At 37.6% G+C, this 13,727-nt stretch overlaps 1 protein-coding gene across 3 annotated transcripts in view; it reads right to left on the reverse strand.

Annotated features, from left to right (window-relative positions):
• The window catches only part of AUTS2 (activator of transcription and developmental regulator AUTS2), a 1,138,147-nt gene that overhangs the window by 840,382 nt on the left and 284,038 nt on the right, over window positions 1-13,727 (reverse strand). For all 3 annotated transcript variants that reach the window (XM_054589696.1, XM_054589694.1, XM_054589697.1), the window contains one exon: window positions 13,436-13,648. In XM_054589696.1, coding sequence (XP_054445671.1) covers window positions 13,436-13,648 — 213 coding nt within the window. The remainder of the gene's footprint in view (window positions 1-13,435; window positions 13,649-13,727) is intronic.

Here is a 13,727-nt window from a genome sequence, read left to right on the forward strand (position 1 = left end):
TAGAATTTCCAAAAAACAAAAAGAGCAAGTTACAAATTATCTTTTGGAAAATAAAATAACTTGCTGGCTAATCAGGAACTGCTTTACTATCTTCTCCTGGGATCATTATTCCATAGGTATTCTCACTATGATTTTGGGGCCTGAATTTCCACTCAAATACTCCTTTTGAATATTTTAGAATATTTAAAGTTCTACTTGCCTTGAAAATAATCATTTACTTCCAAGTAAAGAGAAATGACAGAAAGTGATAGGTTTTTTTGTTCCTGCTTTGTAAAGATTAGCATAAAAACTTTCATGGTCTATACAGAAATCTGACTTTCTGATACTAAGAGTTCCAAGAATAAGTGGGTACAACTGAGTTTAAAACCATAGCAAAACCATTTCAAGAAAATACACCTATTTTTATGGTTCATGTCAAAAAAAAAAAAAAAAAAAAAGGCAATTTCTGGTAACACTGAAGAGAAACTAAGATTGTAATAAAATTACTTGTCCAGGTAATTCCTAGTAAATTGCACCTGAGGTAAAAATGTGAGCATGCCCAAGCCCTTATTTTTAAAACTAAGAACCCAAGAAAACTGATAAACAACACAGCAATGATTCTAACAGTTATTGACGCCTTCAGTAGTATAGAGCATTACTCTCAAAAGTTTTTTAAAAAGGCAAAGGGAAAGTCAAGAAAAACACCATGATGGGAAAGACACAATTTGAAAGAACTCTGATACATGTATCTGAAGGTGTTCATTCTCTAAGAGATGCTCAGCAGTGTCACCTTTTGAATTACACTTAGTCCATTACTTTCAACTTCACTTGGTAAAGCCAGCCTATAAATTCGTCAGGGGCTTCTTTCTATTATGTCAGAGTCTTTTGTATATAAAGTTTGCACACAAAGGATTCTCAGTAAATGTTTGCTGAACCAGGAAATATGGGGAGAGTGAATTAATTAGCCTGTTTTAAAATGAAAAAAATTAAATTGTTTTCTAAAGACAAAATATTTTAGACAGAGGGCATGTGGGACAATAATTTTACAGTGCAAAGACATGCGATTCATGCTCAGCTATTAAAAAGTTTGTACTTTTATAGTAAAAAAGTAGAACCCCACATAAATATTTGCATGTAAGAGTGCTCAGTAAATTCCACCTTATTCCCACTTTCCTCTTTGTCTCTGCTGCTTGTCTGGTCTCTTTTTGGATCACCTCTGAAAATGGAAGATTGTAGTTTCCCTGGGCCAGCTTTTCCTGGCAGCGCTAACAATTTTACTATCCTGACAGACTAGGACACTGGGAAGACAGACTGCATGACATTCCATGGAGAAAAGCAGATGCCATATTCTTGAAATAAATTTTTGCCTGGTGTGCATGTGCTGATCAGTATCTCATTTTACATTCAAATCTCCGGAGAGGAAAAACAAAGGTCATATTGTATTGGCTTTTTTCTTTTGTAAGCAATTACCACTGGAATGCGACAACAGGGTGATTAGCAATGTTGTCAATTGGAAAAATAATTATTCCAACCTTAATCATGCAACTTTAATTATTAAGCATATTTTTCTATGTGCGACAAACACTATGGTGGAGAAAATGGATATGATTATTTTCCTTCAGGAGAACCTGGAATCCAGCAGAAGGGGCAGACATTAAAGGATACCAGAAAGAAAAATCTGTAATTATGTATCGTGTTAAGTGTTAGAAAATAAAAAAAGGTGAGTGCAAAGGAGAAAAAACTAAAGGCAGACTCTGGAGTGAACAATATGGCAAAGAAAAGTCTTTCTAAGAAGATGACATTTCAGCTCAGGCCTAAGGCCTGGAAGAAGCCCAACAGGCAAAGAGCACAGAGAGGACCACTTCACGTAGAGAGAAGAGCCCGTGTAAGGTGCCCGAGATGGGAAAAAACTTAACATATTGGAGAAAATGAAGGAAGGCCAGATGGGGAGGAGCCAGTCAACAAGAGAAAGTTAACATGAGGTGAAGTTGAAAAAACAAGGAGTTAGATAACTGAGTCCAACAGCTCAGAGGAGTCTGAATGTTAATGTGAATACACTGAAAAGCCACTGAGGACCCGCGTATATTTTTTAAAAGATCACACCAGCTGTGGTATGGAGAATGGACTGAAAGGGCTCAAGAATGGAAATATGAAAAATGAGAAAGGAATCTCCATTTTTCAAGACAGGGACAGCTGACGCTTTTTTAAGGCTTACTTCACGATGTGCAACACAAGCCTGGGCCCTTGTTGTATCACACAGTAATGTTTTCAGGGAGCGTATTTACTGTAGCTGGGGAGAAGTTGGCTGTGTATACAGCCAATTCTACAACAGGGTACGAAATGAGAAAGGTCAAAGTGAATTATAAATAGGGCAACTATATATCCCAGTTTTCTAGGAAGTCCTGACTTATGCTTATTGTTCCAAGGTAATTATTCATGGTGCCTCCTTTTACTCTCAGAAATGTCATATATTAGGTGATAGACTCTGGGGTCACTCTAGTTATAAACAAAGAATCATGGGAGTTCTGAAGAAAATGCAATTAATTCTGAGGGAAAAGATCCAACTGTTCAAGGCCATTCCAAACTAAGGCAACAGCATAAGCATAGGCACTGCAGTATGGAGAAAGCACGAGACTCATGCAAATAAGAACAAACACGGCAACCACTTGATGTTTGTGGAGCACAGGGATGAGAGGCAGCTGGAAAGGTCTGTTGGATGGAACGAACTTAGGACCTAAATGTTCTAAGCTAAGGGGCTTCAATTTTATTTAGGTGGTTATCAAGGGTCACTGATATCTTTTTAATGAGATTACAATAGCAATGAGTGAAACAATGTCGACCTATAGTAAGAATCCAGATAATGTAAGTATTGTACTGATAAGTATCAATAAGATGTTGAGTGAAAAGGACCATCATAGTGAAGGAGCAAGGAACCAGATGATAAAGGCATTTTGTAACTTTGAGAGCTAATTTAAGAAGTTTTGCCCTCGCTGGTGTGGCTGAGTGGACTGAGCGCCGGCCTGCAAACCAAACTGACAGTTCGAGTCCCAGCCAGGGCACATGCCTGGGTTGTGGCCTGGTTCCCAACAGGGGGCGTATGATAAGCAACTGCACATTGATGTTTTTCTCCCTCCCTTCCCCTTTCTCTAAAAATAAGTATAATCTTTTTTTTTTTTTAAAGAGGTTTTCCATGCAATCCTTACTGGGTCAAGAAGCAAGCAAGAGCCCCTGGATGGAAGAGGAAACGTGAGAGAGTCAAAGAGCTGAAAGTGTAGCCTGAAGGTGCACTCAAAGATAGAAAAGAGATGGAGAAAGATGGGCTGGCAGGTCTGAAGAGGAGGCAGGACGACAGAGGTCAGAATCAGCAGGGAAACAGGTTTTTAAAACTCCATATTGTTCCTTTTCAATATCTAGATATGTCAATTTGTCTCCTCACTCTACGTGGAGAATGAAGGGAGCAGTCAGCATATACTAAGTGATTCCAATATATTCCCCTTCACACACAACTCCACAATTGCTCCCCATTAATGCCTCTCCCTAGACTCCCTACTGCCATATTCATTTCAGAAATACAGATTTAGAGTTTTAATACGGAGAGGTAGGAGGCAGGTGGTAATTATACCCTGGGTTAAGTTTCAAAAAGTACCATTCAACCTTCTAGCAATGAACACTGGGTCCATTACCCAGCTTTATATTTCATCTAAAAGGCAGAGACATTTACCATCATCCTCAGTATTTCTTAGGGAAATCTGATGATAGTATTTTTTAATAAAAAATCATTATTAATTGACCTATGCATACTGTGTGATAATTTCATTAGCAATTCTTCAGTAGATCATCTTGCATTCATCTCCAAGGGCATAGAATTTCTGGTCTTGTAGCAATACGTTAAAAATCAATGTTACCTATTTGTTGACACACCTCATGGCCATAATTAAATCATTAAGTGTAGGTTATACTACTTAAACAAAAATTCGTCTGAGGATTTTTATTCTGTTTTGTTTTAGAAAGAAAAATATTTCCTTTTAAATTTGCGGAGCCCAAACCAGAAATTCAAGTACAATATTTTATTAAATCGAAATTTTCTTTGTAATGAAGAAAACAGTCAACAGTATTTAGTCCCTACTCATACACAGGCAATATTTTCAGATTTCACTCACACCTGCTACTCAATACTGCCACCAAATAACACCAATTTTTTTGTAATATGGAGGACTCATCAAACTTATATACTTAAGAATTTAACACCATCGTGATGCTAAAGAAAAAAAAAATAAGTAGAACCTAAAAGAAAGAATAATGAAAAAACACCAGTTACCATATGTATAAAAGCTGTGTTTAAGGAGAGAAAAATACAATCATTCTACCAAAGCAATATTCTATTAAATTCCTATTAAAAAGTAGCCATTTTGAAAACATTATTTTCTGTAATATAATATCTATAGCATTTAGGAGAAACATTTATTTTTTGCCAATAGTATTTTTGAAAAGAATTCAATTTGTAAATACACAGAACAAGAACACAGTCCACGTATTCATCAAATTATATTCACACACGACGTGTTTTCAAAATTTTAGGATTTGTTACAAGTTTTGCAAACATCAGAGTAATTATTATTCCCTTTCTTTTTTCTGATAATATGAGCACAATTCAGTTTGTTTAAATGTATGATTCTTGCAGCATCTGAACTGAAGTCACCTAAGGAACTTGGTGCTACATGCTGACTTCCAACCCAAGGGGCTCCATCTGTCTCCACAAGTCAGAAGTAGTACTTGGGAATTTCCATGTTCACAAAAGCCCCAGAGTTGTTCTGAAATAAGTGGTTCAAAGACCACCCTTTGTGAAACATTTTTCTGTATGTTCCCTATCCAGAAAATGCAGCTTATTGCTTTTCAATCTAATTATAGCTAATCTCAGACACTTGGAACTATCAGTGGCAATTAGAACCTGTCCGGTTTTTCACTACATGATTCCAAGACATGACAGAAGTGTTTCCTGACCAAATGCAGGTGCAAGCAGTGATCAAAAATGACCTGTTACAGCAGCATCATTTTAAGCAGACAAGTGGGAGTAGTGGCAGCTTCTGCAGAGCTGTGATCGATGAACGCAGGAACAGGATCTGCCTGCATTTGTGAGTCACTTAGTTTCTGCTTCTGTGTGTGTGTTTGTGAGCACTAGGGTGAGAATACACACACCTCTAGGTGTGAAAAGATTCAAAGCTCCTACAAGAACTTTGTTATAACTGCTTGGTATAAAATCATCAACACTTGCATCAATATGCAATGCTCTAGAGTTCATTTAGAATGCTGAAGTAGGTACTTTTAGACATCATTAGGACCCAGCAGTAGCTCAAGTGCATTAAAACGGTTGGGTTCCTGTGACAAAATAGGTCTAATGGGACTGAGGGTTAAGTACAGCAAGGGATGTGTCATTAAGGTCTCCTCAGCTGGAGCCTCAGGGACTCGCCAAAAGTAAATATCAGTCCTACTCAAACCAAGCATAGCAATCAGTATAATTTTGTCTCGGCTACTATTCGCTGAAATGTTCAAGGGAAAGCTAAAAAGAATGCAGTAATACTCTATCTATCTTCATATTTAATTAAAAAGAGAGCAAACAGCACTTCCAAGAGGGAGGTCATTCCTTGTTCAGTACAAGATTTCTCTGTGCAAAGCTATATTGAGAATACGCAATAAAACAATTCAACATATAAACACTTATGAAAGCTACCATTTCAGAAATGCTACTGATGCGTTAGCTAACAACTCTGAAGATGAGATACAAATGACAATCCTGCAGCTGAAGGCAGTCATAAGAGAATCAAGACCATCATCCAACTGTCAAATTTCAATCTAATCTACCATCTTCCTTTTTCCTCATAGTGCTTGGAGGCCTCAATTGCCTTCAACAGAATTGTATCATAGAAAAAGATTTACAGGAAGAAAAAGTATATGGAAGAACTTAAATATAATCTCTCAAAGTTCAACAGATCATCATTTTGTCCTGCATACTAACTGTATGAACAACAGAGGAAGAAGGATGATATCCTACATAAAACTAAGGGAGAATACAACAGGATGATAGCAGATTTAAAATAACAACCTTACACAGTTGTAAGCATTTAAAGAGAATCACACAAAGGTGAGCTGTGGGCAGATGGCTAGGTTTCCAGCCCAGTGAGTGCACAGTTGGCTCTCTGGGCAGCATGAGACATTCAGCTCTGCCTATGCGCACATACTGAATCTTCAAATGTACCTTTGGCTTTTCCTCCTCGGAAAAATAATTACAAATTGGGCAACAAGACATCCAACAGTTCTCAAGTAACATTTACCACATAGAGTTGCCTGTGCCTGCCTTAAAGCCCACCCACAATTTCATTTTCAATTAGCAGCTCCTCGAAAGGCAGTAATCAAAGCAGTTGCTAAAGAGCATTCAGATGTCACTAAAAGACTGCAAACCCAAACTGTAAATAGCACATTATGAGTCGCCTGTCACCACCACTGACTCCCACGGGAATCTTGCAACACATGGCTATCACAACCATCTGCTCAGCTCCCACCAGTACCACTGCAAACCACACAGCCACTCACCCACTCACACCTCCTACTCATTACCTGTAAGGTACAGACGTGTGGAGATGGCATTGCTATGAGCAGAGATTAGAATGCAGAACACAGAGAGGTTTATTTCATATTTTGCAACGAAAATCTGACCATATGCAGATAATACTGTACCATCAGAAGAGGGAAAATGTAAATTTAACACAAAAATACAGTGTTTAATAAAGAAAGTTCTTTCTTTATTAAACACTGTATTTTTGTGTTGATTTATACCTCATCAACAATCAGAGGTATAGAGGCTAAATCTTTTTAAGAGAAACACATACATATTCCTTCACCATTCAACCACTAATACTACAGGAATTCATGATTGGTGGAGTTAAGAATCATTATTGTCACTTTGAATGCCTTACTCTTCTACAATATGTGTGATTAAAATGGCCCTTGACAGTAAAGTTTTGCACACACATACTTATAACACATCCTTACTTTAGGAGTCAATGATTATCACTGTTCCGTGGAAGAATTTCTTTAGGTCTCAGGATCACTCTGAGTTATTGTCCATTCTTTTAATTGCCATTGCTTTTCTAATTTCAGCCTATTTCCTCTCAAATGGTTTTATTTTATGAAATGGTAGTCAATGTGCTATGTCCATTTTTAGTCAAATTTACTAAATTTTAGTTAAGAATTAGTCACCAACACATCTCCAAACGTATCTTTCTGAAGTCAAGTGATGTTTATGCTCACTTTTTAAAATTTAATCTTTATTGTATTTTTTTTCCCATTAGCATTTAGTCCCCTTATACCCCAACCCCCGAGCAATCACCACACTGTTCTTACCAGCATTCAGGACTGACAGAACCTATCCCAGACAACAATGTAAGGAGTCAGGAGTCATACAATCAAAAATTCTAGAATTCAGAAAATAAACTGTCACTGCTTCCAAATGCCCAAGATAAAACAAAACAGAACAAAGCACCCTTCACGTAATTTATTTTATTAGTCCCAGGCTTCCAAACAAATACCTCCAATATAATACACAACTAATTCTGAACACAGATAAGGCTGAATTGGGGTCTCCTCAATAACTGACGTTAAAAACTGCCATCTTATTTGAAGTCAATCAAGGTTCCAAGAGCAATTATAAGCCAATCTTCCCCTAATCTTCCTCTGCTTTATTATTATTTCTGTAATTTGGGCAAAGGGAAAAAGTAATGTGCAACTTAATTAAATCCATAAGAAGAAAAAATATAGAATTTTGATATCTCAGTCATTTTCATGTGACTATACAATTCTTGAAAAACAAATGAAATCCCAAATAACACATTATACATGAAAACTTGAAGTATGAAATAAAAATGATTTATTTTATAGCTCATATTTCTTAATACTAGCTCAAGGTATCTTGAGTCATTTAACCATTATAACAAACGTATTTGTGAAAGAGCACAAAGTTTGTATGTCTTTCATTACTAAAGTACAATCCCTAATTACGTAAGTGTTTCAAATGTTCTGATTTCCAGGTACCTGTAGGCTCTTAAGAGTCAAGGTGGACAAATACCTGTGTGGTTCAGCCTGCATTTCTATCTAAAACTGCTTAGCAGTTGTTCGGGAATGTGACTTGAACTGGGTCGGCTTAATCAAAGTTTTCGTTTATAAATCCTCCTTTGCAAATTAATTTCTACCAGTAACAAATGTCACAGAGAAGTCCTCAGACAATCTGAGTCAGTCCAACTGAAATAAAGGATCAGCCTCTGGTAGCAAATGATCTCAATGGAGAGGAGCATGTGTGAGATATGCTGCCCTATCAGGACGAGTGGAAGCACAGATGGTGGCTCCTCACCTGGACCCTTTGTACCAACATTACAACTTACTTCAAATAAGGCCATGCAAACTAGACGCAACTACCAGGCACAGCTCCAACAAAAGCTCTAATTTTAAAGACTTGTCACTAGGATCAATCCCTTCTTTTCCTAGAAATCGGTATACATTTTTGGTATCTATAATTTATAATTTTGTCTAAAATTTTCTTATCAATCATTGTCAGCTCCAAATCCTCCACCAAGTTTGATTCCACCATACTGGATCTTCAGAGAGAAAAATAAATTTCCATTCCTTACAAGCAATATATACCCATATCAATTTGTATAAACATTTTTTAAACCACATAAGGCATTTCCACATAAGCCATTCTCACCGCCAAGATTAGAGTCTACTTGGCTAGACTCCTGCAATAATCCCAGATTCTTTTATTCTCCTCTAAAATGGTATTCTCCAATACCCGGAAGCACTTCAACAGGATGCCTCCTGCTCTGGGAAATTTTGCCCTTAAATAAATGTATTTTTGTCACCTAAAATTCAGTTAGAAAGGAGAGTCTAGGATTCATTTTGATGATCCATTCTATTGTGTGTTAAAGAATTCATATAATCTCTAAATGCCGCCTATTTCACTTAAGCCTATTTCCTCTGGTTCAATTCATACTACAGTCAGAAATGACAGACTAATGAACTAAATGGAGATTCAGAAATCTCCATTCAGAACCAAACTGAGAGTTTTCTGAACTCTAATCAACTCTTCCTCATTGTCTCTCTATTTTTAAAACTGCTTTGTGCACTCAGTGTTTAAAACTATGAAGTATTACATTTTTAAAACATCCCTTATGGTCTAGAATTAGACATAAGGAAAGAAAATTTAACTCAAAATGCTAAGAAGAATTAAGTTTTCTCAAAATGCTTCTGATGAAGTCATAGTTTGGCTAAAAGTTTTGGCAACATGTCACTTCATTGTGTTCTCAGTCATTTTATTGTGACTTAATCTCCCTATTAGAGAATAAAGCTCCTTACAGAGAGGACCTGTACAACTTCCGTTTTGATTTTTCCACTCCCAAGTCTAAGGAAAAAAACAAACAAACAAAAAAAAAAACTACCATATCCTTAGTAGTAAGAGCTAAAACTTTTTCACATAATGGCTGAGCACTCACATAATGAGCAAATGGTTCTATATAGGACAAATAAAGGTCAGGGGCAAGGGTCAGAAAGGCATGTACTCTTTTGTGTAACAGTTAACTTGTTCCTTTCTTTATCTTTTTAAACCTCTTTGGAAATCAAGGACTATCCAAATTTGCCATGTAAAAAATGCAACCACTTTACAAGACAGTTGCCAGCTCAGCAACTTTTAAGTCAGTATGTATGTATACTTAAAAATACAATCCAATAAATAATCTCCATTAAGTTCTGGTAAAAAGCATACTTTTAACAATACAGAAAAATATCATGAGAACTGAGGTTTCCTAATTAGGCCAGAGAAGGAAAAGGCAGTTTGATTTTAGAACTACACATCTTTCTTATAAAACTACTTAATTGCACTCTCACAGTAAAAAGATTAGTTGCCTTCAATGGCTTCTCAGAAGAAAAAAAAAAAAATCCTATTATTTCCTCTCCACTAAGGAGTAACATCTTCCCATAATTACAGGAAAGCTGTGCATTAAGTTGACTGCTCAGGAAGTATGATTTCCTAATAAAATGCAAACCTAATCCACTCGCACCAAGTCAAAAATAAAGACTAAATTCTCAGCTCCTACTGCCCTCTTTCATCTGTAGTTCTTGTGATTATAATTCCCTCAATAAGAGGCACTAAACAACAATCCATTAATTTAGAAATTGTCCTCAAGATTCACTCTCATCTGAAGGTCCCCTCCCAGCTAAGATGGTTAGATTCAGTTCCTTTATCTGGTAAGAGACAAGACAGGAAAAAAATGTAATGGTAATGTGTACAGGTATCTATCATGATAGAAATGCAACTGCGAATATCCTTAGCACAAGTTTTTGACATAAACTGTGGCCATTCAACACTCACGTGTTATCTTTTACCAATGATAACAAAGCAGATGGCACTTGCTTGGGCTGACACACAGCCAGTCATGCCTCTCTCTCCCATTAGGAATGCATCTCACTCCTCTCCTTTAAATGTCTTTATACAACCAATAAGACTCCAAAACTAAATTACCTTCAGACCTAGTATGGTTTTCCTTTTCAGACTTCAACATGAGAGAAAGAGAGAGAGAGAGAGAGAGAGACACCCCCCTTGTCTCCGTGTTAGTCAGAATTTTAAAGAAAAGACACACACACACACACACACACACACACACACACACACACACACCCCCACCCCCCACCCCCGGTCTCCGTGTTAGTCAGAATTTTAAAGAACCATGGAACACAGAGGAAGGAGCCCAAGAAACCTCTCATTTTATAGATGGTCTGCAACAGACTGTGATTTGTTCAGGGTTTCATAGCACCACATGCAATTCTAGGAATATTGAAAATGAAAAGTATTAGAGCTTTATCTCAATTATCAACTCCTGCTTCCCTTCCTATTAGAAAAATAACATGATTTGGACAGTATATTTTGGCATGAACATTGAGGATAAGAAAATACCTCTTGTTTTTAAAGCCCTTACATAGGCCAAAATACAATTCAATATAATTGCTTTTCAAATATGTTACCTCAAACAAGGATGGGTTTGATTTCAAATACCACTATAGTACCAAAAGGTTGATTATTAGGACCAAAAGCCTCTCAAATTTGAGACACACAGTCCTAGCCTTCTTTTATGATCATAAAGTCTTTCACCAGAGGGCAAACTAAAAGGAAGAATTTTGAGGACAGAGAACAGAAAAATCAGGGTCTGCGAATAAGAACGTCAAGGATGAGGAACCACAGCTTAGTGTAGGCTAAAAATTAAATTGATTTCTTGACTGAAAGGGTAAGAAGCTTTGGCTTACCTGTTGGGAGGGAGAGCCTAGGGAAGAGGTGGTAGTTACACTGCAACCTCTCTCAACTGGGAAAATTACTTTTCTCACATATCTCACACAGAGAGGCATGAGGTGGGAGTCACAAATATCACAGGAACATTGCTGTTTTTGGAACTTAGCCCTTCTTCCCCCACCCTACTCTCTGTCCAAAAAAATAATAATAATACTAAAAATATAAATCTGCATCCAAATATGCTTGCTTTAAAACTTTCCAGCTTTTCCTGCTCTCTGAACTTGGTATTTTATCCAGTTTCTTCTTGTGCCTTCAAAGGCCATTTCTACGACCAAAATCACACCTCTGACCAAACTACTCAAGTACTGTAGTTTCTAGAAATACTTACAGATCCCCTACATCCTATGACCTGGAATTCTCCTTCTCTTCCTGCCCAATCTTCTTCTCAATCAAGAAAGGCAGAATATACAGAGATAATGAGTAAGCCAAAGGAATATGAGTCTAAACCTTGGCTCTGTCCCTCACTGCTAGGTGGCCTGAGGAAAGTCACTTTATCTCTTTGAGCTCCAGCTTCCCCATCTGTAAAGTAACCATATTACCTACTAGCTATGATTGTTGTTAGAATTATAGGTTATAATACACAACCTCTCTCACTGAATGACTATAACATGACATGCATTACATAAATGCCAATAACTACTGCTATAACTGCAATTTAGCATTTCATTTCAGGACTCATGTACCTTTAGAAAAACTGCCCGGTGTCTCACATTTGGAGATACTTCCCTGGAATCTCTTTGAGTCAATGCTGAAATCTGTCACTCTAGATGTCTTCTCAGGAGTATTTCCTTTATTACCCATCAGGTTGAACTCTGACCCCAAACTGTCCACTAGATCTTATTGAAGAGTATTTGGTCCCTCCAATCTTTGAACTAAAAATCATCAACAAAAATATTCTCTTGATGTTTTACAAGAATTATTTCCAAACTGGCCTCACCATTACCAAATAGGAACTTTGTAAGACTACGAATACCTGTACCTCACCCCGTAGAAATTCTAATTCATTAGGTCCTGGGCAGGGGGCGGGGGGGGGGGGGGGGGAGGAATTTGTGTTTAAAAAGGCTTATGATAATGATTCCAATTGACCTGTGAGGTTTTGGAACCACTGCTTTATATAATCCCAGTTATTCTCCCTTTGCAGAAAACATGTGCAAACTAGAAATTAGATGTTCAACTTCTAATTAGAGCACTTGCTCTGTGAAATACACTCTTTTTCTTCTTTCTCCTTTAAGTGATAGTCATCCGTACCAAGAGGTCCAATCAAAAACAAACAAAACACACTCAGGACACAGGTAACTCAACAGCCACAAAAGCCTCTGCATTTGTACAGAAAAACTGCTATAAGCAGCTTCATTTCTCATTATTAATCTATCTCATGTGGGGATTTGCACAGGCAGAAAGGCTCTCCAAATGCCAAGAGCTTTATTTTCTTGTGGATCACTGAAACCTAATTATTAAAAGAGCAGTAAGCCCTACTACCAGACCTTCATACAGTCAAAAGATCAGAAAGATAGTCTTGAATTATGGGCTACAGAGAGCAACTAAGGAACCGGAAGGCAAATTCATTTCTTTGCCACAGCTCTTCCACATGCCCCAATATGTAAGCTTCCCACAAAGATCTAAACCTCTACAAAGCACTGCTTGCATGATAACCATTTTTTGCAACTCAGAACCTTTAGATACACTGTGTTAAGTGATCAAATCCGCCTGTTCTCTTTGTCCTAATTATAAGGATCTCTCCCCTATCAGCCAATCTACCTTGACTACCATCAAGACTCCAGTCAGTCTGCCCTAAATCAGCTTTAGCATCAACAGCAGTAGCATCAGCTTTGTTACAGAGAACACATTTGACTAAAAGGGTACCATACTGAAGTTCCAAATCATAACATAAAACACTGAGCTCAGTTTAGTATATTTTAGAAGCAACCACAAAGCTCTGCAGGGAAGCCTTCCAGCATCCCACAAGGATATCTTCTCCGCCTGTTAGGAAGAACCACAGAGGAACAGGTACCAAAGGCTCAGGGGCAGGGGTGGTCAGCCATAGAAAAGAACAAAGCCAAGCTATCTTACCTGTTTGAGTCCCTTTGGCATTTTCTTTCTCTTCCCGAGGTGCTGGCAGAGATTGCGGTCATTTTCTCGATCTGAGCTGTAGTGATGTGGGTGGCTAAGTCGGCTCTTCTTGGAATGAAAGGACAAGCCATTGGTAAGTGCTTCTCGTTTCTTCTTGGTCAGAGGGGTCTGGCGTTTTTCCACACGTTCCTGAGGCTTAAGTGCTACATCTTTCTGTAGAAAAGATGGAAAGGAAAATGGTGTTTAAATAGGTATCTATGGTCACATTCAAAATATAGGCTAAGTGGAGTCA

Source organism: Pteronotus mesoamericanus, unplaced genomic scaffold (assembly GCF_021234165.1).
Source record: "Pteronotus mesoamericanus isolate MK-2021 breed Mesoamerican mustached bat unplaced genomic scaffold, CSHL_Meso_final scaffold_167, whole genome shotgun sequence".
Taxonomy (NCBI): Eukaryota; Metazoa; Chordata; class Mammalia; order Chiroptera; family Mormoopidae; genus Pteronotus; species Pteronotus mesoamericanus.